This window comes from Cyprinodon tularosa, unplaced genomic scaffold, assembly GCF_016077235.1.
Source record: "Cyprinodon tularosa strain WSP-4 unplaced genomic scaffold, ASM1607723v1 ctg90, whole genome shotgun sequence".
NCBI classification, from domain to species: Eukaryota; Metazoa; Chordata; class Actinopteri; order Cyprinodontiformes; family Cyprinodontidae; genus Cyprinodon; species Cyprinodon tularosa.
In genome coordinates, this window is record NW_024039674.1 from 2,749,548 (window position 1) to 2,776,336 (window position 26,789).

The 26,789-nt window shown below is 39.0% G+C and overlaps 1 protein-coding gene and 2 long non-coding RNA genes across 5 annotated transcripts; 2 read left to right on the forward strand and 1 right to left on the reverse strand.

The window, feature by feature from the left end:
* The first annotated feature begins 1,005 nt into the window (after positions 1-1,005).
* Positions 1,006-4,765, forward strand: LOC119775936. Of its 3 annotated transcripts, XR_005279715.1 has the most exons (4): positions 1,006-1,277; positions 1,534-1,584; positions 4,142-4,254; positions 4,327-4,765. It is a non-coding gene; the product is annotated as an uncharacterized LOC119775936 (long non-coding RNA). The 3 variants fall into 3 exon arrangements; XR_005279714.1 differs by having other exon boundaries at positions 1,006-1,584; XR_005279713.1 differs by lacking the exons at positions 1,006-1,277; positions 1,534-1,584 and adding an exon at positions 4,004-4,058.
* Positions 4,766-10,330: 5,565 nt separating this feature from the next.
* On the reverse strand, positions 10,331-11,696 carry LOC119776010. The gene is made up of 3 exons (XR_005279722.1): positions 10,718-11,696; positions 10,498-10,597; positions 10,331-10,406 (listed from the first exon to the last, which is right to left on the reverse strand). It is a non-coding gene; the product is annotated as an uncharacterized LOC119776010 (long non-coding RNA).
* A 287-nt stretch (positions 11,697-11,983) lies between these two features.
* nploc4 (NPL4 homolog, ubiquitin recognition factor) lies at positions 11,984-26,789 on the forward strand. The gene is made up of 17 exons (XM_038274152.1): positions 11,984-12,166; positions 12,795-12,875; positions 16,649-16,758; positions 18,252-18,491; positions 18,571-18,619; positions 18,707-18,801; positions 18,884-19,007; positions 20,495-20,674; positions 20,776-20,862; positions 21,239-21,310; positions 21,386-21,512; positions 21,880-22,040; positions 22,167-22,238; positions 22,324-22,416; positions 22,554-22,670; positions 25,714-25,816; positions 26,319-26,789. Exons 1-17 carry the CDS (start codon positions 12,152-12,154, stop codon positions 26,477-26,479), a joined length of 1,887 nt encoding a protein of 628 aa, XP_038130080.1. The 5' UTR covers positions 11,984-12,151; the 3' UTR covers positions 26,480-26,789.

Consider the following 26,789-nt stretch of genomic DNA (forward strand, 5'->3'; position numbering starts at 1 on the left):
AAAAAAGGTACAAAGATGGTCTTCAGGTCAAAATGACCCGTGAGGCAAATGGAGTTGAAATCAAGGTCACAGAGTTATTTACAAACCATAAAATGTTACAAAGTTTTAGTTGTGTCTCAGATCAATCAGTAGCAGAAGTAAGCAGAGAGTGGAAGGCCAATTTTCCGAGCCACAATGCCACTCAATCTCTTTCACACCTACTCAAGACTGATGCGATTTGATGACCGTGAATCAAGACCAGCAAGATGTATGACAGACAAACTTGCAGCCATAAGAGAGGTATGGGACAAGTGGGTGGAGCGGTTACCCTACCTCTACAATCCAGAGCCTGATGTAACAGTGAGATGAGCAACTGGTTCCATTTAGAGGTAATCTGTTTTCATATTTGTAATAAAAGTGATTTTCACTATTGATTTCTTTGACTGTTTTCTGTGACACTGATACTAATCACTGATGCTAATGTCTTTTGTCCAAAGGTTGTTGTCCTTTCCAGCAGTATATGCCCAGCAAGCCAGCAAAATATGGGATCAAGTCATGGGTGGCTTCCGAATCAAGCTATGCTTGGAAAATGCAAGTCTATACTGGGAAGTCAACCAGTGGATGCCCAGAGAAGAACCAGGGGTTGCGAGTTGTGCTTGATGTGACAGAGGGACTGAGGGGTCACAATGTGACATGTGACAATTTCTTCAACTCTTATGAACTCGGACAGCAGCTCCTGAAGAGGAAGATCACCATGGTTGGTACAGTTCGAAAGAACAAGCCTGAGCTCCCACCTGCACTGCTTGGGTCAAAGGAGAGAGAGGTCTTCTCCTCAAAGTTTGCCTTCACACCCACCACCACTCTAGTTTCCTACCTCCCAAAAAAAACAAGAATGTAGTTCTTCTGAGCACACTGCACAAAGACGGCGACACTAGTGACCGTGAGGACAGGAAGCCAATCATTATCCTGGAATTCAACCGAAACAAAGGAGATGTGGACAACCTAGATAAGGTGATTGGAGCCCCTGGTCATCTTCCACAACATCATTGATGTGTCCTCCTACAATGCCTTTGTGATTTGGATAGAGATCAACCCAACCTGGATGTCTCATAAGCACAACAAGAGGAGGGTGTTCCTGGAGCAGCTAGGAAAGGCACTTGTAACTCCACTCATTGAAAGAAGGAAGCATGTCCCCCGCACAGAAGCCTCAGCAGCAGTTGTGAAAGCTATTCAGAGTGCAGCAGCTCCTGATCAACCTGAGGATCCATCTACCACAGCCACTTCCCCAGCTAAGCCAAGTAAGAGGAAGAGATGTCAGTTCTGCCCTCGGACTGTAAAACACATACTGTGTGCTGCAGGTGTAAGAAATATATCTGCAAAGACTGTGCACTTGCATACTGCCCTACATGTGCCAATTAGTTGAATGGGTTATGTTATTTTTCATATTTTTGTATTGTACATCCTCTTGTTCACTGGAGAAAAGTAAAAGAAAATTAGTCACTGTGATGTATAAAAATGCATTCGAAACTCATTTTGCACATTTTTTTTCTTAAGCTATAGAAATTCAAGTGGAGAGGGAAAACTCAAGTATTCACACATTTTGTGGTGAGTGACAATATACAAGATAGAATTTGGTGTTTAAAATTCAATTAAGCTGCTTATATTGGGGGTTTAGTGAAGACGGGTCATTTTGACCCGGAGGATAAAGGGTGTATACAGAAAATGAGGACAACAGGACAACAACGTGTCAGTGTTGAATTCTCAACTTCCAAAATAGCATCAGTTCATTGTGTAAGTCTTAACATGCATAAGTCTTAAAGTTGTCATAATGTGAATCATATATTAATTAATTTATATTCTATTATTTTCTAAATCTGTCCTGAATTGGTAAATTGCTCCCAAGTGAGTCCTGAGTTTCTCTAACAGGTCAGTGTATGAACCATTAGCTCAACCAACGATCAACCAGTTTTCTGAAACAGATTGGAGGTGCATCTTGTGAACCATCAGTTGGCAACATTATGCTCTATATAGTCAGAACACAACACAATGTTACATGTCTGAGAACTGATGAACAAGTATCTGGACAGAGTGAACAGCCAGAGAGAAGAAGAGGAGTGAGGCTGAGGAGGAAATAGTTGGGAGGAAAGCAGAAGAAGAGTCAGAAGAGGCTGAGGACATCTGCCAGTTTCCATCAGTCCAACATCAGGACATGGCTGAGACCCACAACATGACGCTGATGGAGGTCCTCCCACCCTACTGTTCATTCCTTAACCCCACTGAGGAAAAAAGATCCTCAGTGGAGTTAAGGAACAAAGTGACTATGGAAATTAAAATGTAATGTAATTTCTACAGCACTGTACAGTTTTCCTTGAGGAGATTGTCCTGTGGCTCCTTTTCTACTTTTTTTGTTCTCTGCATTTCTGTCTTTTTCTTTCTGAATCACCAAGGCATGGTCCATGAATAAATTATAGCAAAAGCGTAAATCAGTGTTTCTCAATCCTGGCTTCAGCGTCACCCTGTCCTGCAGGCTTAGGTATTTCCCTTCTGCCACACACCTGAATTGTATCTCTGGATGATTAACAAGCTTCTGCAGTACTTGATTGTCATCCAATCATTTGAATCAGCTGTTCTGGAGTAGAGGCACATCTAAAACATGCAGAGCAGGGGGTGGTGAGGAGCAGGGTTGAGAAACACTGGCGTAAATGATCCTTTTGTAGTCTCTTCTCATGACTAATCAATTTGACTGTCTTATCTGTACATAGAGAGACTATAACTTATAGTGATGGGCAAGTGAAGCCTCATGAAGCAATGAAGCTTTCCAACGCAAAGTGTTGAAAAAAGTTCATTACTCGATGCTTCATTCATCTCTCACTAGTGACATCTGCTGGTGAAACTGTAACAGCCTGATTACTCAGTTGGATCATACTTCCAAATATTAGGAAATGCAATATTGTCACAAAGTTTTCATCAAACTCATGTTTAGTAAGAGGAGAGTCCTATTTAATTATCATGTTTTAATGATTAAAATGATTTGTAGCCAATCTAATCCTTGACCATCAGTGGTTTTCTTTTATGTCATGGACTTATTAGACAATGAAGATATGTGTTACTTTAATGTATTGAGAACTGAGTGACTGTTGCTGCAGACTCTGTATACTTTGAGCTTGAAACTTGCTTCCTTAAAGACAGAATTTGTTTAAAATCATCTCTTCCTGGGAGTTCTAGTTCTGATTCTTAATATTAAGTTACACATAGAGTTTGCCTCTTCTAATGGCTTTTAGTCTGGTTTTGATGTGTGATTCTGATGCATCTCCTGATTAAACAAAAGAAAATATAGAAATTTCTGGATTTTAGGTTTAATTGTTTTTATTTAGGAATAGGACTTTTTTCACTGTTTCAGGTTGTGAGTGTGATCTGTCATCTCATAATACTCCCACATATGAGAGGTTTTTCTCTTTTTCGACAGCTCCATTTCAACCACTGCTGATGAAAACAGTTCTGCTGATACTAAACCACCTACTACAACCCACGATAAACAGGATTCATCGCGCTTTTATTTTTGAAAACCGACACGCAAAATGAAGCAGTCACGTGACCAATGCAATGCGAGGCCTCGTTTGTTGCCAGTCACGTGGTTTTCAACAAGACAACACAGGCCTCGAAGCGGGGCTTCATTGACACGCCCCCTTATTACTCGGTACAAGCCTCGAAGCCTGGCTTCAGATAGCCCATCACTAATAACTTATTATTTTGAGTCACTGATATGTTAACAGAAAGAATTTTAAGAGCTGAACTAAGGATTTTGAAAGCAAACAAATGCTATTTTTCCTGTTTCTACAAATTGCTTTGAGAAATGCGCTTACAGTTTTGTAAATGCCAACAATGACTTGAGAAATGCACCAAAAGTGACTGAGAAAAACTAACCTAGCATAAATTGTCTCAGCTGTAGGCTTATCAATTTGTTTGCCTGTATGAAAAGTGTTCACATTTACAGCTTTGTTTCTGCTAGCTTGCAGGAAATGTCACTTACATAAATGGTTGAAGACAACCTATTGGCCTTCATGAGACTCAGATAAATGGTGAGTATCTATTTCATAAATTGCCTAAAACAGTTATATTTGTTTTTATTTGTTTTTTGTTTGTGTATTTTGTCTGGTTGCAGACCAGAGGATCACACCTGTTGACAACAAACAAAGGTTTAACTACTGAATTTTCAGTCAGAAATGATCGCACCACCTGGTTGAAGTACCTGTGTCCATATGCAAGTCAACAAAGGTGAAACAAACATTTAAGCGAATAAGATGTTCATGTAGTGCATCTTTCTAACTTTTTCTTTTTGTTTTCCAGCAGAGAGGAAACACCCGATTGACAACATGCGAGTCTCAATTTCAACCTGTGACTGGGAAGACTACAACCATCCTGAGCAACGTCTGATCTCAGCGACTTGTGACTCTCAACCCAGAACAAGAATCCTTTTATCACCATTTTGTCTTCTACAATATGTTATCTCTTATGTGGACACATACTGTTTGTTTTGTTTCTGTTTTCCAGATCTCAGTAATACCGTGAGGAAACTGGACAGAAAATAGAATCAGTTCTTTTTTTAACTTGACTTTTTAAATAGAAATTGTTTCTTTAAGTGGATTACTCGTAATCTGTATTTTTGTTTAATTAGAAATTATTTTCTTTATAACTTTCTGTATAGAAATGCTTGACAAGTTACACTTCCTTGTGTGTTGTACTATAATTTGTATGGTAAAATTCTGGTAGGAACAGAGACCAGTAATTTACCATAGCCTAAGTTTTTTTTGGGGGGGAGGGTTTACAATAAAATGTCAATATATCATCCAGTCTGGATGTGTTTTTCACTCATGGAGATATTATGCCTCAGTCAGCATGACCGTATTTACTACGGCAAAACCACATTTTATTTTTTTTTTAATATTTTAGGAAGTACGGTATTTTACCGTATTTTAAAAATACGGTAGAATCCTGCATTTACAAAATACGGTAATAAACTGGCAGCTGTGGTTGCCAGAATTTTACCGTATATTAAAAATACGGTAAAATCCTGCATTTAGCAAATACGGTAAAAAACTGGCAGCTGTGGTTGCCAGAATTTTACCGTATATTAAAAATACGGTAAAATCCTGCATTTAGCAAATACGGTAAAAAACTGGCAGCTGTGGTTGCCAGAATTTTACCGTATTTTAAAAATACGGTAAAATCCTGCATTTAGCAAATACGGTAAAAAACTGGCAGCTGTGGTTGCCAGAATTTTACCGTATTTTAAAAATACGGTAAAATCCTGCATTTAGCAAATACGGTAAAAAACTGGCAGCTGTGGTTGCCAGAATTTTACCGTATTTTAAAAATACGGTGAAATCCTGCATTTAGCAAATACGGTAAAAAACTGGCAGCTGTGGTTGCCAGAATTTTACCGTATATTAAAAATACGGTAAAATCCTGCATTTAGCAAATACGGTAAAAAACTGGCAGCTGTGGTTGCCAGAATTTTACCGTATTTTAGAAATACAGTAAAAAACTGGCAGCTTTGGTTGCCAGAATTTTACTGTATTTTAGAAATACGGTAAAAAACTGGCAGTTTTGGTTGCCAGAATTTTACCGTATAAAGACGGTAAACTTCTGGCAACTCAGCTGCCAGTTTTTTACCGTAAAATGAGGCCGTTTTTTTTTACAGTGCATATATAGCACTCATTTCTTTTCATTGTTAGCTTTGAAGATTTTTTTAATGGATCACATGTTGTCATTGAAAATAAGCTTCTGTCAATCAATGTCAAACTGATTTTTTCTGCTCTAAGAATCCAGCTCAATTCTGTCAAGTCATATGCTAAGTAAATAACATCATAATAAAATCTGATCATGGTGTTGATTTGTGACATTTTTCTTTTGTGTTTGTGGTTCCTATTCATGCGTGAATGCTGGAACTGACAGAGGCATTGCAGCAATTCACCGGAGGGGTCCAGACTTCTTTGGAACATGTGGATCCACCTCCACACGTTAGCTGATGCCAAACCAGCAGAGCAATTCAATCATCAGTTGTGGGATAGCGCAGGCTGTAGAATCCATTTAATGCTGAGATTATCTGGAAACAGCAGGAGTTCAAATCTTTCAGCACTTTCTGTCTGAACATGTCCAAATAAATGTTTTTCAGTAAAAGTACATGTGATAAATTTTGGGCCTGGAAGGCACCTAATTAAACAGAGAAAACATTAAAACATTATTTGGTCTAAGATGCAATAAAGGCTACATTTTAGCTGTTTCACTGTCAACGTCTCTCACAAAGAAAATTACGAAAGCTTTTACATAGGCTGCTTTACAGGAACCAAGACACTGTACTGGCGGTGACACCTAGCCTGCTCTGGGGTCCATTGGAACACCATATTTTCTTACATCCCTGTTTGCAGTCTTTCATATACAGTACTGGCACAGCACACTGTAAAGTCTTATTTCTTCCTTCTCCTATACGTTCTGCTCTACGCCTCCGCTGTTCTAGGCTCACCCTCTGTTCTCAGCGCCTAACCTCAATCCATCTTCAGTAATATGGGTAATAGTGGTGCAGATTTTAACAGAACAGTTTTTGGTTAAAGCAATTCCAAAGAAATTTGTTTTGGTCAATTTTGGCTCCACTCAGCGGACAAAACCTGCATTGTTTTGCCTTAAGGAAGACTGCATTTCCCTTGAGGACCAGCGCATAGCTTGGTAAAATCCTATAAATAAATGTAATGTTAGGTTTGGTCATTTTACAGTAAACACACCTATAGATCCCAGCTGGAAGGTGCTGCGTTGCCTCAATATCAAGCCTGCACAACTTGCACGAATATACAGTCTCTCAGAGAAATTTAGTCACAGGGGAATCGTTTGAGTTTCACCTGGTTTAATTTAGTAAAAAGTCTTCTTTAAGGAATCTTTGGCTATCCGATTATTAATTAACTAAAAGAATAATTGACAGATTAATCGATTTACAAAATAATTACTAGTTGCAGCCCCATATTCAACCTTCAACTTGTCGCATGTCACTCTGCTGCCATCTATTGGACATTGCTTGCTATGAAATCAGCTTTTAGAAGCTCTTAATGTGGTATTGTAACAAAACACATTTGAGAATGAAACAGTTTTATTTATTCATTTTAACATTGAAACATTCTATGTCAAACATATATAAAATGCATGGTTTGTAGTTAATGGAAACTGTTTTTAGATTACAGAAAATTTTATTAGGCTCTCATTTAGGGTTTAATACACATTGTGCAAATGGGTCTCCTCTTAAAACAGAGAAAGTATAATCTACTTCTTTGAGTTAAATCAGCAGGGAAAAGGGATCATGATTGTTCCTATTTGGACTTAAAACTGATCCGATGATAGATATTTATTTTATACTGCCTATTTACAAAGTTATATGAACTGGGATATCCGTAGCTGACACACTGGAATTGTAGTTTTTCAAAATGTAAAGCATTAACAGATCCATTTGAATTCATCACAATCATCTGCAAAGCAAGTTAGACATCTGCCTCCTCATGAGAAGGGGTCCGACAATCATTTTGAGACAGCTATTATTTAAAACTTCTTTTCATACAACAAAAAAAAAGAATAAAAAAATAACTACATTAAAACACAAATAATTATTTATGAGATAAATATCCAAATATTTCTCCCCAAATTATCTGTAATTCCATAATAAAAGTGTTTCTAGGACTCCCTATAGTCGCAGAGAATAATCGTTTCAGGAAAAAAGTGCTTTCATCCCAAAGACAAAAGTCAACAAAGAATAAAACATAATTTAAGGGGGAAACCGTGAGCTGGATCTTTTACAATAAATCATGATTATTGAGATGTTTTGATTTAAAAGACAAGTAATGCAAATTGAATATTTATTAATGCATCTCTTCTTTATTTCCATGATTATATTAATACTTGTCAAAATCACAACCCTACTTTTCAAGACTGTGCAGAAACCTTGAGTCGGATCAGAGGTTCATCACTTGACTTATGCAGAACCCAAATGCACAGAGATGCCTGCTGGAGCAGAGACCTGTCAGAAACCGTCATGGAGGTTGAGGGGTGGAATTCAGCGTTGGCTGGTCACATTCAATAATGTACACCAAATGCTTTTTAATTAAATTTCTATGAGTAAATCTTATTCCTTTCCTTTTTCTTTTTTTTTGTCTAATTAGCTTAATCCATTCCAATTACACAGAATTATCGGCACAATAAAGCATAAGCTAAAGAAATACATGACTGAACCAAGGAAGCAGTTACTACTGATTGTGAAACCTCCTTCTATGTCTCCTTAAAGCGCTCTCCCATTTGAACATAACATCACAAACATCACAGCTGAATGCTTTTTCCCCAGTGTGGGTGATCATGTGTCTCGTTACATGAGACTTGTGATGAAATCTTTTCCCACATTCATCACAAGCAAAGTTCCTAGGTCTAGAGCTGACCTTGTGCTGTCTAGCGTGAACCAGCATGTGATACTTCAAATCAGACTTCCGGTAGAATCTCTTCTCACATATGGCACAGGGAAATGGTTTCACACCAGTGTGCCTTACGACATGTCGCTTCAGAGCTCCCTCTCGCGTGAATCTTTCCCCACAATGCTGGCAGGTAAAGGCCTTCACTCCTAAATGTGTCACTATGTGTGCTTGAAGATAGCTGCTCAGTCTGAAGCGTCGGTCACAGAAGCTGCAAGCAAAAGGTTTTTCTCCTTTATGAATCGTCATGTGCTGGTTTAGATTCCCCCTCAAACTGAACTTTTTCCCACATTTATCACACTGAAAGGGTTTCTCTCCTGTGTGGCGGGCCATGTGGCGCTTGAGGTGATACAGATAGTAAAACGGTTTACCACAGTCGTCACAAACTAATAACTTCTTCTCATCCAGGACTTGTTGTGAATCTACTTTTCGCTCTGTTGTAGAAAAATGTGCGTCATTCCAACAGTTTGAGGATCTCTCTCCTGACTGATGGTGCTTGGTCTCCCCCGTGTCTTCATGTTTAGATCCAGAAGCTGATGAGTGAACCTCACAATCATCATCTTCAGCGCTGACTTCAGTATCAGAGGAAGCTGAAGTCTTCTCTTCACCGCTGGTTGGAGCTTCCTCCTCCATTTTGTTTTCTTTTTTGATGTGTTGATGCTCTGATGAGTGAGGATTCTCATCATGGTCTTCAATCTTCACTGTGACAACGTTGAATGGAAAACTGTTGCCATCAGGCTCTCCCAGCTCAATAAGCGGCTCTCCATCTGGATCGTCTTCCTTCTTTATCCGAAGGACTGCTGGATTCTGTTGATCCAAACTAGAGCTCCACAGATCAGGAACCTCTTCTTTAACAGCGATTGCCTGCTGCTCAACTGCAGGACACACATAGACTTAAATGTTAATAATGTACTTTTTTTTTTCTCAGTTTGAATAACTTCATAAATATTTGCCACCTTTAGTGACAAAAGACACAATCTGTTAAAGATGGAAAGGTTCAGTCCTGCTTCTGGTGCACACTCAGGAACATCATCAGTCAAATAAATCACTTTTGGATAAGTAGAAAATATCCCTTTTTAAATTTTTTTTATTCCAGAAGCTCTTCATATGGTCACCGGAAACTCACAGGAATCTAAACAAGATGCATTTATTTGGGGAAAATCTACTGTTAATAAAGTGGAAGGCGAGTAATCCAGTTTGCATAAAGGAGCAATTTTAATCTGATGTAATATTAATAAAGAATAATCTTTAATCTTTGGCTTACCTTCAGCCTAAAAGCTGCCTAAAAAAACAACAAACTAATTGCAAACTCAGCTCTTCCTGGTTTGATACTTGGCATTCACTCAAAGAGGAACCTTACAAAATATGGATCTGCATGGCTGCCAACACCTAATTATCTTATCTATTTATTATCTACATTAGAGATCCATTTAAACACTGATTTTACCTTGGCTGCAAACTAGTGCTACATAAATAAAGATTCTTCTCTCTCTCTACACTGAAACCATGTAGGTTTTACCTATTTTACTTTGAGATTTGCTGTAATAAAATAAAGAGAATATTCATTTTAAGGCTTTTTTTAATAAAGGGGAAAACCATAGTGTATAGTGATAGCAATTACATATTTCCAGATATTTAAGACATTTTAATCTTTCTGTTAGTAATGATTGATATCTCTGACTGGGCATATCTGGTTGGAAATTACTGGACTTTTTTATTTTCCTCCATTTGCTGCAGGTTTCTATACAAAAATGTATAATATACATATATTTTTTTTATTAATTTACAGATCGCTCAAAAAGACATTCACCTTCATTGGAATATTTTGAGGTTTCTTCTGCAAACTTCATCCTCTTTGCAGAATTTGGTCTTCCATCGTTTTCCTTCCAAAGCCTTTTACCAATGTGTGCATCAGCCATCGGCTTATATCTGTTTTGACGTGTTGAAAAAGTAGATTTTCATCTAAAATATACATTAAATGTTTTTGTTTCCTTTTTCAAATATTCCATTTTTATTTTACCTATTGATCTGAAGAAGTTTCTGTGGCTTAAAGGTTCATCTGCTGACCGTCTTTGAACTGGAAGGAAAAACCGTCTGGCTGCTTTGGCTCCTATTAATGCCTGAGATGGAAGAAGATAACATAATTAGGATAGACAATTTAGATTTATATGAAAATAATAATTTATAAGAAAATGTGTAAAAAAAAAAAAAAAAATGTTTTACATCATAAACAGGCTTACCACACCAGTCTGAGGTAGGGTCTTTCCAATCACATCCCTCCATCCACTCCACTCTAGCAATAATTAAATCTAAGGCACCTGCAGACATATTATTCATATAGAAGTTTGATAGGTTATTCTTCCCCAAGTTCTAAAAATTAAGAAAAAAATCAGAAGACCTGAAGTTTCTGTGAAATTAACCCTCACTTTAAGATCACATCTGTTTCAGGTTTCATTTGGCATGTATCTGCATTGCTGTTTGTGATCCACAGCCTTAGTGCTCCAAAAGTGAGAAGCTTACATAAACTGGAATAAATAATGAAATAAAACTCTAGTATTTCATGCAGGCGATAATCATCTTATCTGATGGGGGATTGCTGTATGAATAGAAATGCATGAAGGGAAGAGGTTTTATTTAATGCCAGGAGTTTATTTTTGGAGTCTGCATGAACTCCCTATGCATGCAAGGGGAATGACAGATGCTTCCCAGTCAGACTTTATTCATTGAACGGTTTACACACCCAAGTCTGCAGCATCAATAAAACAAATAAATGAATAAACTAAGCAATAAAATACATTCAAGTCCATGGGGGGAAACTAAAAGATATTCAATAAGAACAAAGTCAAGTATGATCATGACTTGGAGCATGCAAATGATCAAATTATACCTATAGAATGTATTCACACATTAATGATTGGTTTAGATAAGCGCTCTCACCTCTCAGGCAGTCAGCAGGGCTGTGTAGACTTACCTGAAGAGGGAAATCTAGTCATTTTCATTATAGCTCGTTATTAAATGGTAATGACTATGTTGTATCCATCTGCTCACTTTTCTTCATTGGACTTGAATTATCTTGCACGTAAAAAGTTTTACAGCGTTTCTGATGACAGGCGATCTGTGTTTACAGGTCTGCATTTGCAATATGGCGGGGCATCTCGCGATGCGGTGTGGGTCACGCGTGACGTCATTTCATCTGGGTTTTAACAACTACTTTTTTCTTATTTTTTTATTTGCCTTTTCTCTAGATAGATAGATAGATAGATAGATAGATAGATAGATAGATAGATAGATAGATAGATAGATAGATAGATAGATAGATAGATAGTCAAAATATCTTTCTGTCTTCTACCCAACTAACAACTTTGTGTACGGCCACTTGTTACTGTTTTGATTAAGATAATACACCCCTTCTAGCTGTAGAATAAAACAGAAAAAGACGTTGAAAACAGGATGCTCGTATCACTTCTCAGTCAGATTTTCCCTGTCCAAGATGGCGGTGTCATCGCTGTGGTCGGAAAGTGCAACGCTGTATTTTGTCGTAAACAGTCGGGTTTCAATGTGTGTAACACCGGTGTTTGGAGTTTTGCCGACTGCTACTGAGTGACGCTTCGTGACTTTTGCAGCAACTGTATCGCAGCTCAACGGTGTCCACCTGGAGCTCCGAGCTGGGCGTCATGGGGGATAATATTGTAAGTATCCGAACGGCTTGGTATGTTTAATGGTTAGAGTCCCGAACGATGAGGCAGCAGAATTAGCTCCGTCAGCTAACGCTAGCAGAGGGGCTGCGGCCTCCTCAGCTTACTGCCTAAACTTAGCTCATAGCTCCATTTAGGACATCCGAGTAAAAATAAATCACAATTGTTCACACGAAAGCTTCGAATAACATAGATATTTTAAAGAATAAAATACAATCCACTCTCAGCTTTAAGTATTCACCTTCTTTAATTGTAATTTAGCAGAAATCTTCTTGATGGATTTAATGGAAGCTAACTGATGTATTAGTTTAAATTGAAACAGCGCAGATGAACAGAAACAGAAGTAGTGTAATTTTATGACAATGTCGTGTTTATAATCCCGAGATGGTTTCATGAACAATACAGAAAAATCCATGAACACAAATTATGTATTTTTTTGCATTGTCACTGTTGACATAAATTCATGACCCCTCTGTGCTGAGGGGGAGAAAACTCCATGTTTTTCCAAATGATGTGGGGAATCCTATAGAAAAGGGGGTGCTTGTGTAAATAAACAATTGTAGATGAGATTTTATATATATATATATACTCCATCAATTAACCTTTATGTTTTATAATGCAGATCATCAGGGTGCAGTCTCCAGATGGGATGAAGAAAATTCCTTCTACCAAAAGAGAGACGGCAGCTGCTTTTCTGAAAAAGGTACAAAATGCAGATACAAAGGACTGCCACGTTGGGATTATCTGTGTAGTATGGTCTACTACAGTGGAATCCACTTATAGTGATCATATTGGTCCAGAACCAATTTGAACACTACAAAAGGTTGATTACTATATCTAAATTTCCTGATATTTCACTTATTTTTCATTCAGAATATCATCTAAATGCCATTTGTGTGTTTTTTCAATGAGAAAAATGAAATGAAACGGATAGCTTCCACATTTACTGAATTTTATTACAGTACCATGCAAGTTTAGTTACAGTATACTGTGCTGTGAGCAGACCTAACTCTGGTAGCCTGGTGCTGCCGGTGCATTCTGAAGTTTGAAAGAAACAGTTTCATAGAACAACAGCATTAAAGATAACTGCATAGGCTATCCAGGGTTCCCTGGATCAGAGTGTTCACCAACACCGAGGTCACTTCTTGAATGATGTAAAAGGTCAAAGTTTTTGAAACCAACATGCAAGAGACCAGTCTTTTAAAGTGCAAACTGCATTCCTACACTGCTACCCGCACCAAAGTGCTCTTGTACCTCCGCGATGACGCCAGAGTGCCGTCATCACTTTCGATCCACTTATTAATTATTTTTGCACATGTTTACATTCATAAAATGGCCAAAAATGAACACTATAAGCAGATTTCTTGATTACTAGAAACAAATTATTTAAACAGCATTTGTATAGAAATGATTCTGTCCCAAGCATTTTGAACACTATAAGCGGTTGATTACTATATCCGTGATCACTATAAGCAGATTCCACTGTATTCAAAACTACATAAAGTGATCAGCCTTGCTTTGTTTCAGCTTATTTACATTTTATTCTTTTTTTTTTCTCCCATCAACTAAACTGCCTTTATTTACAACATAACACACATAAGTGTGATGGATTTATTATTTATGAACATGAAAACAAGAATCTAGATTTTTATTACACTCTGGGTTCCAGTCTGAACAATTTTTCGGCCAGTTAAATCCTATTTGATATGTGAGATCATAACCTCTCATCAAATTAAAATAAATTGGAGAATACTTGTACTGATGGGTAGTTTTTATTTAGCTGACATAACAACATTAGCTTACAGTTTGTATAGATCATACAAAACTTACATCAAATTATCATTAATTATAGCAGCTATAAATAGTCCCCAAGTACTCATGCAAATGTGCTAAAGTAAAAATAGACCCGAAACCTGCGGAAAATGTGTAGATTATTATTATTAGTGGATAGGATTTGTGTATCAGTTGTTCTCATTTCTATAATTTAAACCAAAAATAGGCCATATTGGCTAGCTTTACAGACAGACTGAATGAAGCTGTGCCAGTCTCTAAAGAAGCTGTTATAGCCGATTATAAAGGCAGAAAACAGGTTGATTGACACACAGAAAACAGGTTATTGTTAATCAGATTACAAAAGATGTTAAAGAAAAACGTATATAAAAAAAAAAAAAGAAAATCTTTCACAACAGCCACTTATTAAAATGTTAAAAGATATATCCAGTTCAATCAGGACATAATAAGGACCTCTGCTGTTGCTGCAATCTGGACTGTTAAGGTTGCAGTTAAGTGCTGTCACATTACGGGTGACTCTGACACTAGCGTAAACTTCAACCTCCTGCGTTGTGATTCGTCCGGTCTGGAGCTTAAGAGGTTTAAACTGCATGCTGACAGCTTTTTAGTATGTTGTTGTTTTTCTTAACTCTCAATTGTTTCTCGGTTTTGTTATCCAAACAGACTGTATCTGCAAATGTAAACAACGTTCCATTGTGTCAAAAGCATTGCTTTCAGCCTTAGTGATGCCAGGATTGACAGAGTGGTTTTTGATTCTGTATTTAGAGCCCTTCTTTCTAAGGAGAATTTTTGCACTGACACAGCGGGACAGTGATAATCCTGGCAGTTATTAGTTTTGGCATTTTACAAAAACACAGATTCTCCTTTTTTCTTACCATAAAGATAAAAACCCCATCAAGAAAAGAAGTGCAAGCTCTACTTGTTTTGTTTTTCTTAGCTTTTCTCTGGTTTGGCTTGTCAGTCCTGTGCTGCTTCTCTGAGCCCTCCTGGCTTCCACTAATGACAGTGGCCTGTGTGGAAATTTCCAATCAGAATATTTCCATGCTTGTCTTCATAGCGGTTTGACAGGCTTTTCTTTTTTAAGTTCAGACATGACTTATCTGGTCGTTTAATATAGTTTCGCTTGTGCCTCATTTTTGTTCATGAGCTTAACCTAAATACTTTGAGTAATAATTATAGCTGTGTTTGAAGCATCCACCTAAAATAGATCAAACTCCTGCAGGGCGTTGCGTCTGAGCCTCATCAAAAATGCATGTATCTGTAGGGCTGCAGGATGCTGCAGCCTTCAGATCAATGGAAGGAGCAGGTTGCTGCTGCTGATCACCTGCCAGAAGAACAACCTGAAACTTATGAGCAGAGTCGGCGCTGCAGCTGGGATTGCTGCTGAAATTATGGCGGATGTAGGTTGTGTCCGTTTGATTAGAGACACACTTTAAAGATTAAAAATATTGAATTCATTTCTTGTAGGGACGTGAAAATTGTTTCTCAAAGCTTCTAATGAACTCTATGATAAACATGTTAGAATATCCGTTGGCGTCTTAAGATCAGATTGATAGAGATCAGGCATTTGTGGCTGTCATGTAAAGCATTGTGATCCAGCCAGCGGCAGCCTGGCTTTGTTCCACTAGTGATGGGGCCCACAGCGTTCTATAGAACAGACCCTTTATTCTCTACCCATCCTCTGATTTCACTGGGAGACGGTCGGTTAGGGCCCTATCACACCTTGACGATTTAGATAGCGTATGCCCGAGGTCCCAGAATCTCCTAAAACGCTGGCATATGCTAAACTTTCTATTTATTTTTTTAATTTAGGGCGTATACATAGGGTACTCATAACGAGTCCAGAGCGTATGTCCAACGACAGCCTAACTTATGCATAATGCAAGGCAGCGTAATGCCAATGAAATGATGCAGAAGCCAATGTCCTGAGGGGAGCAGCAATGTACCCAGAGGTGCTCGGCCTGTATAAAAATATTTCTTTGATCACGGTTTAAACCTAGCTGCTGTTTACCGCCTGCCAAAAAAGAAAAAAGAATAAATAAAAAGAAAGTTTGTAGTATCATCAGATGCGGCATCATGCCTGCTAGGAAGTTTGTTGGTCGTGGGCGGGAACGCAGCGAGGATCCATCACGCTCACCCTATGATGGGGATGCAGTCTGGAGGAGAACCTCCTTTTAAACCAAAACGCTGCCAATACGCCATTATACAGTAGCTCTAAGTTAGAAACACGTTCAGCGGTTGTCTGGAACACGTCAGATACGTTGAAATGTGTCGGAGATAAGTTCTTGATAAGTTACGCATCAGTTATGCACAAGTTACTCATAGGTTTTGCATAAGCTAGACGCCGCGTATGAGCATACGCCGGCATATGTAGGGCTCAAAATTTCTTGCCGTATGTCAACGTGCTTTAGCGGGCTCATAAGTTATACAAAATGTACTTTAACTTACCCAAAGGATGCCAGCGTTTTTTTGTCAGATTTTTCATACATCAGGGATACGCTGGTCTAAATCTTGCTGTGACAGGAGGTTTTATCTCAACAATCTCTCTATTGATCTGCAGTGAGTGACTAATATTATCCTTTATTGAACAAATAGTATTTGGTGTTATTCTTCAGGAAATATTCAGAGGTTACGTCTTGTAGTTTTAACTTTGGTAGGTTTGATAACAGTTATTGTCTCCTACAGGTGGCCAAAGAGTTTGGGTTTAATTCCAATGGCTTTTCGGTTTATCTGAACCGCAACAAGACCGGAGAGATTCTGTCCCAGAACAAAACACTCAGCTTGCTAAAGATCAAGTAAGTTCAAGGAAATCAAATGTTGTTTTTTTCGAAGGAAAGCTTACGATGAGCTGAAATCTGATCACAGAAGATAAACAAGTACTTCTAAAAAAATTTGAAATTAAAAGAATGAATTCAAATAAAGTTATTAGCAATTAGGCATTCGATTTTTTTTAAATGATGTTACTGTATACCAGTGATGCATAAAGTTGCGTCTCCCTGCTTCAGCACAGCTGATTCTCATGATTGAGGTTCAGCAAAAGCCTGTTAATCAGCTAGCAATGGAAAACAGCTGTGCTGCAGCAGGGAAACCTGTAAAACCTGCAGGACAGCGGCCCTCAAGGGCCGACTGGAGCAATTAGATTGATTGCCTGATTGGCTGTATTGTTAAGAAGAGCTTTTGCATCAGTCACTATGTCACTCATAAATTGTATTTAATTAATTATTTTGTATTAATAATAGTAAATATGAGTAATAATGTGTCATAATGATGTATTATTTATTATGCTCCTGTTTATTTCTAACAAACCTTTACCTGGATTTCATTAATGCTAGATTCAGATTCTTTTCAGAAAATCCCACTACGCATTCAGACTATAGTTGGACTTTGGATCTTTGAATTTTCTGCTCACAAGTGGAGCGAAACAAGATCGAAACTAACTTTAACTTTGTTGTCCTCACAATATAATGTTTGGAATCTCACAGAGAACTACTTGTATAGTAGTATAGGCTACTACATTTTAAGTGACACTTTGGAGCATCACTCAGTTTAAGATATATTACATGATTTATCAGGTCGATAAAAAGCACTTGCTGCTCTTGTTAAAAACTTGCCCGTGTTACTAAAGAGGGTCGGATCCATCACTGTATACTGTATCAGTTTATGGCAGTCTGAGCTCACCTTAAACCTGAGTGCCAACTACGCTAAAAGTTGTTTAGAAACGAACAGAGAAGACACTTGGCTGATTAAATATGGTTTAGTTCTCCGATGTAGGATTTAATCCAGAGGGTTGAACGTGTCTTTGTCTTTATGATTAAGTCCACCTCTTGTTAATCTATTGGTCCAACGTCGTCTGCTAGCAGATTCCAAAACACAGAGAGGGAGTTAGTTGAATTTGTGACAGTGCTGTGTTGCCAGTGGCTTTCAGGGGTGATAAACCTGGAAGTTATAGGTCTAGCGCCCCCTAGTGGCTAAATCTATCCAGAGTCAATTCATTCAGATTCTGAACACAAAGTATAGGCAGTATTTGGACAGAGTTTTTTTTTTCTACCCTTGAGTGTCATTATTTCTGAAGCTTAGATTAAACATTTTTTATTAGATATCAATAGATGTATTACTGTCAAACTTTTTGTGCAGGAAATGTTGGTTTTATTTTATGTATGTTTAAATACAATTAAATTAGATTCATAAAATAAATTAAATGCAGCCACTGGTAGGGTTTTCTTTATGGAGATTTTTTTTTTGCTTTTTCATTTTTTGTTTCAATGCTGCTTTTATGTTTTCCTTGCAGGCATGGGGACATGTTGTTTCTGTTCCCCTCCGCGTCCTCCTCCTCTTCAGGGGAAGGAATGGACACGGCGACCTCGCACTCATCTTCATCCCTGCCGTCTATATCATCCTCCTCTTCGTCCTCCTCTTCGTTCTCGTTAATCCCTCGGTCATCCTCTGCACCACAGGTACAGGAGGATGAGATAGATCAGTATCTGGCAAAGCAGGACGGCAAGATCTACAGGAACAAAGACCCCCAGCTGTAAGACCGACGGAACGGCCGCAGACATTTAAATCAAAAGCAGATGTGGAAAAGCTCATAAATCTCCGTTTTGTTCCAGATGTCATCATGGTGCCCTCGGAAAATGTGTGCACTGTGTACCGTTAGAGGTAACAGCCAGTCTTTCATAATAAAACTGATGGGATAAAAATGTTAACAAGCAAAATGCTGAAGGATGCAGCTTCTGTCTTTTCCAGCCTTTTGACGAAGACTATCTGAACCACCTGGACCCGCCGGTGAAGCACATGTCTTTCCACGCGTATCTTCGCAAACTGACCGGTGGAGCTGATAAGTAAGGCGTCTGGTTTTAATTCTACTAGCAGATATGTTAAGGCTCTCTGTGTAAGAGACTAACTCTTTCCCGATGCTAACAGAGGGAAGTTTGCAGCTCTGGAGAACATCAGCTGTAAGATAAAGTCAGGATGTGAGGGTCATCCTCCCTGGCCTGAGGGAATCTGCACCAAGTGCCAGCCCAGCGCCATCACTCTGAACAGACAGGTGCGGCTCCGTGGTTCTCTCCACATCCCAAGGAAAACTGCAACCTAAATCCAATAATACTAATTAGGTTCATAACAATCACTAGACAATAGCAGCTGGAAGGAACAAAACACTTTGTAATCAATAAACCAACATTTTCCTTTTTTTTTTTTTTTTTTCAACCAAATTAAGAGTCTGTTTTAACTACAAAAGAAGCTGCTGTGTTTATATTTCCTTCACTAATGTAGAGATATAAGGAAGCTGTCGCTTTGTAAATCTTCACTCAAACATATCTCGTTGGTTTGTTTCATATTTGTGAATTAACGGGCCATATGTGGAAAAATATTCCATCTCCATGCCTTCCCACAAAAGGTCAATTATCTAAGTGCCCGTTAATCAGAAGATGACTGGGGTTTAGTCAGCTTTTAGCATGCTGAGTTGGTCCATCTAGATTAGTGCAGGAAGCATCTGCATGTTGTAGCATAGAAATATCTGATGGGTTTATTGGATTTTATGGTGATAGTTTTAGTATCATTTGGAAAAATGTGGGACATTTGTGACAAAGTTGTCAAGGTTTTTTTCCTGAGAATATTATTTTATACCTTTAACATTCCTCACTTAACTTGAAATCAGATCCATGATGCTGCAGTGTGCGAGGCATGGGAAGCTGATCCTGAATCGTTTCATCTAATACCACAGAACTTAATCACAACCTTAGAGAAATGTAAAAACTCTAGAATATCAGGCAGGTTAGCTATTTGCATACAATCCAAACCCTAATGCTAAGTTCACACCAGATGCGCTTTGGACAGCAAAAAGTGCCTGCTGCTTCATTTTTGAAGCTTGTCCGCATTAAGGTCAGGCGCTCATCAAGACCATCCTTAAAGCTCCTGAAGCGTGTTCTGTAAAGTGTATCCAGATGTGTCTGATGCTTCTGCTGCTTCTGTGTTCAATGGCAGAGAGCTGCTTTGCTATATTTACTCTTATAAGTGGGTAAAAGGTAGTTTTAATATATTCCCAGCAGCAGCTAGTGTTGGTTGTAGCTGGAAGTAGATGTTGGTGGTTTTATTTGTGGTACAAACTAAACGCACCAGAATAATAAAAGCAAACATATTTTGCAGGCAGGTTTCGACATTTTTAGTTAATTTAGGCGTTAATAAACTGTTTCAGGGGAGTGATCATAGCGATCTGCATAAGCAGTGCTGTGTCTGTCTCCCTGTCAGCTCCCAGATCAGCTTCTCTGACTGGTAGATGTGGCGCATTGAGCAGCAGAAATAAAATTTTCCAGCTCCAGCAGCTTCTGCTTGTGAAGCGCGCCACACGCCTCAGAAGCTTAAAAGCTCATGAGGCACTACTTCAGCTGCTCATGCGTCCAGATGCGCTGCTCCTGCTGCTGCAGGACCTTGTGATGCGCTTCAACCATTGACCCTTCATGTAAACCTGCTGTTTCAATCGTGTTTGGTGTGCACATTGCATAATAGCAACTACTGCTTCTCTGCTCCTCACAGAAATACAGACATGTCGACAACATCATGTTTGAGAATCACACCATCGCCGACCGTTTCTTGGACTTCTGGAGGAAAACAGGCAGTCAGAGGATGGGTTACTTGTATGGACGGTACACGGAGCACACAGACATCCCGCTGGGAATCCGAGCTGAGGTTGCTGCCATCTATGAGCCCCCACAGGTGATGAAAGCCCCACAGATCTTCCCAAACTAACCTAATTCTCTGACGTTGGCCCTCATATTAATGGAGAAGGTTTAACTTATCATTTTGTGATCTGTCAGACTGCGACCCAGAACAGTCTGGAACTTTTGGAGGATCCCAAAGCTGCAGCTGTAGATGAAATCGCTGCAAAACTGGGGCTCTGCAAGGTGGGTCTGCTTCCCCTGCTGTATGCTCTGTGGATCAGATGTGGTTTTCAAAGACATGCAACATCGATCTTTGGCATCAAGGCAGATTTATGGTTGCTCTAAATGCCAGACTCTAAGCTGCCAAATCAGATTTATTGTCTTTGTCTCTCACTATTACTGCAAATAAAATGTGATTTATTCATTGAGTTTTTTTATTCTGCTGAAGCTGTAGATTCATTTTCAGACTCATTAACATGGAGCAAGTCTTGATGCGTAGATTTAAAGATTCCAACAAATGTTTTCACGCTTTAATTTATATTTTTTCATCTCTGCATGCATATTATTTGGTCTAAGATAACAAAGGAGTTGTTATAGTTTTTCTCTCTGTGTTTTGTAGGTGGGCTGGATCTTCACAGACCTGCTGTCTGAGGATACCAGGATAGGAACCGTCCGCTACTCAAGAAACCAGGTGAGGTTAAAGGTCAACAGTGTCACTATGATGCTGTTTTCCTCTGTGATTAAAAAGTTCTCACTCGTCTCTTAGGACTCCTTTTATCTGAGCGCTGAGGAGTGCATCACGGCTGGATATTTCCAGAACCAACACTCAAACCCCTGCAAGCTTTCTAGAGACGGGTTCTTTGGATCCAAGTTTGTGACCGTCGTTGCTACAGGTTGACTGCTTGATAAAGTTTTTTTTTTTCTCTTTATGGTGATAAATCACAAACAAATCCTTCAATGCATGTTATTTCATATACAGTAATGGTCCTGGGGTGGCGGGGTTTCCACTCCATATTACTGATTGCTGTGCTTCTATTTTTCTTACTTCAAAGTTAGCTAGCATGTGAAGCTAAGCAGAGAAGCTCAGCTTGTGGCGTTGCTCTGCTCTCAGTAGTGAAAGAAAACCAAAAATATTGATTTCTGTTTGGTTCTTCTGAAAATTATCACCTGACTTGCATATTTTTTATTGTTTTTAATTTTATTTTAAAGGTCTATTACAGAGGTCAGATCAGTGTTTTTGTTTGCATGTTCTGTGTGCAGGAGGTCCAGATAATCAGGTCCACTTTGAAGGTTACCAGGTATCCAATCAGTGCATGGCGCTGGTCAGAGATGAATGCCTGCTGCCCTGTAAAGATGCCCCTGAGCTCGGCTACGCCAAAGAGTCCAGCCCGGAGCAATATGTTCCCGACGTTTTCTACAAGGTGAGACTCTGCCGCTCACTGTGGAAATAAAGCACTGCAGCGGATTTAATCAGACACATTAGTTCCAGTTAGGTATATTTTTGTTTATCTGGTTTGCTTTTTTTGTTTATTTATTTTCCCCAACAGGACAAAGATAAATTTGGGAATGACGTCACGTTTCTGGCTCGGCCTCTTCCTGTCGAGTATCTAATCATAGACGTGAGTCTGCTTGTTACTCATCTTGTCAATCTGATTACTTTAAGGTTACTTTTTAAAATGCATTTGAAAATATATATTTTTTTAGATAACCACGACTTTCCCAAAGGATCCTCAGTACACCTTTACATCCACACAACGCTTCCCGATTGAAAATCGTGACATCCTCGGAGAAACACAAGTAAGTCGTTTTTAAGTTTCCTTCCCAGCTCTGATTGTTTTCACATCTCCTCAGAGCCTGGCTGTGCTCAAAGCTCCAAATATGGAAACCCTCAAAGGGACGTTCTTAGTGAAGCTGAATGTTTTGTTTTTTTACAGGATTTCCACAGTCTAGCCATGTACCTGTCCCAGTGCTCCTCTGTGTCATTCCTGAACATCGTCTCAGACTTCCATTTGCTCCTCTTCCTCGTCACCAACGAAGTCATGCCTCTGAGGGTGAGTCAGCCTTACAAACCCTATCACTCCTGCTGATTTCCAGCTTTGGCTGTAAGGGTTGGTTTTACTGGACCAACGCTCTTTTTTTTTTTTCTTTTTTTTTTCTTGTTTGTTTTTTTCCTTTTTTTTTGGCTCTCTCTCTTTTGTTTTACTTTTTTTTTTGCTGCACCTCAATGTTATAAATTTCAGATACATCATTTACGTTACAGTCTGTAATTACAGCATTTATCCCCGACTGACGTTACAGATTTTACTTGCTGTTTGAGGTGTTTTTTTTTTTTTTAGGGAAATACTACTAAAATCCTACATTTAAGGATTTTTGATTGACTGGAAAAAATAATTGTCGTATAAATGTCAAAGGTATGTTGTGTCCAAACAAATCATGATATAAATTTTGGCCGGATCGTCCAGCGCTATGATTAGAGGTGTTTGAAAGACAAAAAATAAAGAGAGTGGGGAGGAGGGCACGGAGAATGCTTAAGTCAAAAAGAGAATAAGCTGTGATGCAGTAAACTGTATAACATTTTAATTCAATCTAAAAAATGATGCCACATTACAGAGCTGGGGGAGTTTGCAGTGGGCAGATAGTTTCTATGGACTGAGTGAATATTAGTTAAACTGATTGGTGTAGACCTGCTCTCTACATGAAGAGTGCCCTGAGGTTCAAGACGTTTCTGTGTTACTTTAATCTAAATATATCTCAGGGATTTGTAAAGGGAGATTTGTCCTGAAGTGTATATTTCGAGTAAGATTCAGTGTCAGAAACAGGAGCCAGTAGTCCTGAAGGGATTGCTCCTGTCTGCATAGAAAGAGGAGAGCAGAAAGTCTAATATCCACACCTTTAATGCCCAAATTTTAGAGGTGAGCCATTAAATTTACAGTGTGATATTCACTGGTTTCAAAAGTACACACATTTGCCATTTAAGTAGAAGTATAGATACTGCAGTTTAAAAACACTCTGGTAAAAGTAGAAGTATCAACTTGACCTCTTTACTCAAGTAAAAGTGAAAAAGTATGTGCTCCATAAACTACTTAAAGTATAAACGTATAAATTAACCTTTAGAAAAAAAACAGCCAGATTCCACTATATGAATTGAAAGCTGAATATTTGGACTATTTCCAAATATTCTTTGAGATAGGGCCCAGGATGAGGGAAGTCCTGTTGGTCTCCATCTCCCAAAACGCTCTCGCCTGTGTCTGACCTATCAGACATTTCAACATCTTTTTCTGAATCCTACATTGTAGCATGGCATATATAATTCACGTTTGCAGTTTGAAAACACCTGCTTGCTTCTGATGATTTCCTTTAGCTAACCAATGAGTGTTTGCATTATATGACTCATCCAATTACACTAGTTTTCACTAGATATGGATGGAACCAATGATATGCATTGGATGGCTCACATGACGTAAAATAAATATTTATAAACATTAAACCGAAGCCAAGAGTAACGAGTAATGTTTTAAAAGTGTAAGGAATAGAAAGTACTTGTGTGAAAGTGTAATGAGTAGAAGTCGGAAGTAGGAAGAAAAATAAGTAATGGAGTAAAGTATAGATACCTAAAAAGTGTACTTAAGTACAGTAACAAAGTATTTGTACTTCGTTACTTGACACCTCTGGTGAAAATTTATTTACTGATAGAAATGTTACATATTTATGGAGGTAGACATCTTTGCACTATGGCAGCACAGAGCTGCCAGGTAGATGTTGCTGAAAATGACTCCCTGTGGCTTTAATTATTGGTGGCCTAGTGGTTAGGGCATAGAGCTTGGAATCCTGAGGAGTTGAAGCTCCACTCCCACAGACTGCCACTCTGGGTCCCTTAGCAAAGACCAAGTGGGCGCCCCACGATAGCAGTCCACTGCTCCCCAAGGGGATGGGTTAAATGCAGAGAGTCAATTTTGTTGCTCTATACTTGTGACAGTTAAATAACAATAACAAAGCTGGAAGTCAAAAATGTTATGATGGTAAATTTACAAAGCCCACAGTTGAAAGGGGATCAAATAAAAGTAATAATGGATAAATAGGAGTATTTAATTGTTGAAAATATCTTATTGGTTTAGTAAAAATGCACAAAAGCAGGATGTAGGAAGTTTAATAGGGAGATCAGACTTTTTAAAGACTAATCATGGAGGAAGCAGCTCAGCAACAGAATAAGACAAATGAAGATGAGTCTGTTACACATGCTTCATCAGACTCCTAATATTTCTGCACCAAAAGCTGGAGCTAAATGAGTGGCTGATTTACTTTGAATAAAAGGGGCCCCTGCTCTGTTTGTCTGGCCCTTTCATAACAGGAAGGTGGAATTTAAAACTGAAAACACTTTGACCAAAGGAAGCAGAATATGTAATAAAACACGCAGAGATAATGGAGATGCTCCCTTCCTGAATGTTTTGTGTTGAGCAAGCAGAAGCAGAAACGTCAGCTGATGGGGCACATTGAGCTTTTAAAGTTTCAACAGACGTGGCTTTAGCTCCAGCAGAGGACGGTTAGAGATTAGAAAGCTTTGCTGTAAATATTTCCCACATCTAGAGGTGACTTTACCTTTGAGTAGATGTGATGCTGACAGAGAAAACACCATGAGGATGAGCAGCTAACGTAAACTAATACTGACTTTAAGGTCAAAGTTCACAATGCCATTACGGACACAGCAACAGAATCCATAGGTTTTCTAATGATACAATCTTTGCTTGGATTTTCTCCCCGATTTTTAGCCATATGAGGTCTAATAGACGTCCCAGCTCCGTTCTCCGGGTTACAGTCAGGACAGCTGGTGGAGAGCAGGGAGGATACTTTCAGAGACCAGTGGGATGTTTAACTAAAGAATAAAAATGCCTTCCTCATGTAGAAACTGTCATCGTCTCACCCTCCTGTCATACAATCATGGGACTGGGTTCGCCTACAGCCACTCTGGCCCTCAGGAGAGGCGTTTACTTCCTCCCTTCTTTTGCAGCAAAATGTTTTATATGGAAATTTAATCTCAAGCTGTTTGTCGATCAGCATTCAGAACCGCTGAACGTTGGTTGGTGTTTTTGTTTGCAGGACAGCATCGGTCTTCTCCTCGACGCAGTGAAGACGTCCAATGAGGAGCTGGCACAGACCTGGAAGAAGTCCGAGCAGTGGGCCACCATCGAGCAGCTCTGCAGTGAGTCTCCTCGGGATTAAAGGAATCTGTTAATGAAGACTTTAAAAAAAATATATAGTTTCCCACTTATTCCTGGCACATTTCTCACAAACATTTTTCAGGTGTTTAATTCATGCTATTATGTCTCCATTCGTTGTAATTAACAGCATTTATTATTGGATTCAACTGAACATTAATATTATTGTGAAAATTCATTTAAATTGCTTTAATTTAATTTCTTTTCTTTGAAAATCAAGACTTTGTTTTGAAAACAAAAAGACTTTTTTTAGGGCCACTGTATAAAACCGCGAACTCAACGCTATTCCTGACATTTTGAATTGAAAATGCTTCTTGGATGGGAAGCGAAACGTCTTTAAACTTGGATACAAAGCCCAGTGGATTGTTTATAATTTTTTTTTTTTTTTGGAGTTTCCCCTGGTTAAAATTAAGTTTGCTCTGTTTAATTTAGAAATGCTCTAGATGAGGGCTCCATCCTCTAACCTGCTCCTCCCCCCTCCTCCAGGTACGGTGGGCGGGCAGCCATCCAGCTCTCTGGCTTACGAGGCGATGGGCGGTCCTGCGGCTCCATCCTCCTCCGCCGCCATGTGGTCCTGCCCCCACTGCACCTTCATGAACCAGCCCGGCACAGAGCACTGTGATATCTGCAGCCTGCCCCGCAGTTAAAAACCCTCCACAGAACTTCCACGCTGAAAGTCCTCCCTTCACATGATCCAGCCGAAAGATTCCAACAACCACCTCATCATCATTTTTTTTGTCCAGCTCCGACTGGCTGCTGCAGGCTCAGAAGGATGCGCTTGTTTACCCAATCTTTAAAAAAGAAAGTTGACTTTGACACGATTTAATATGGTTTGTAATATTCTCCCTCCTTTCCGCAGCTCTCCTCTGTTTGGAGCCTCAGCTGTTCAGATATTTTCCATAATAAGTCGAATAAAGCCTGCTGTGATTTAGAAGGACAGCAAAGACCCAACTTTCA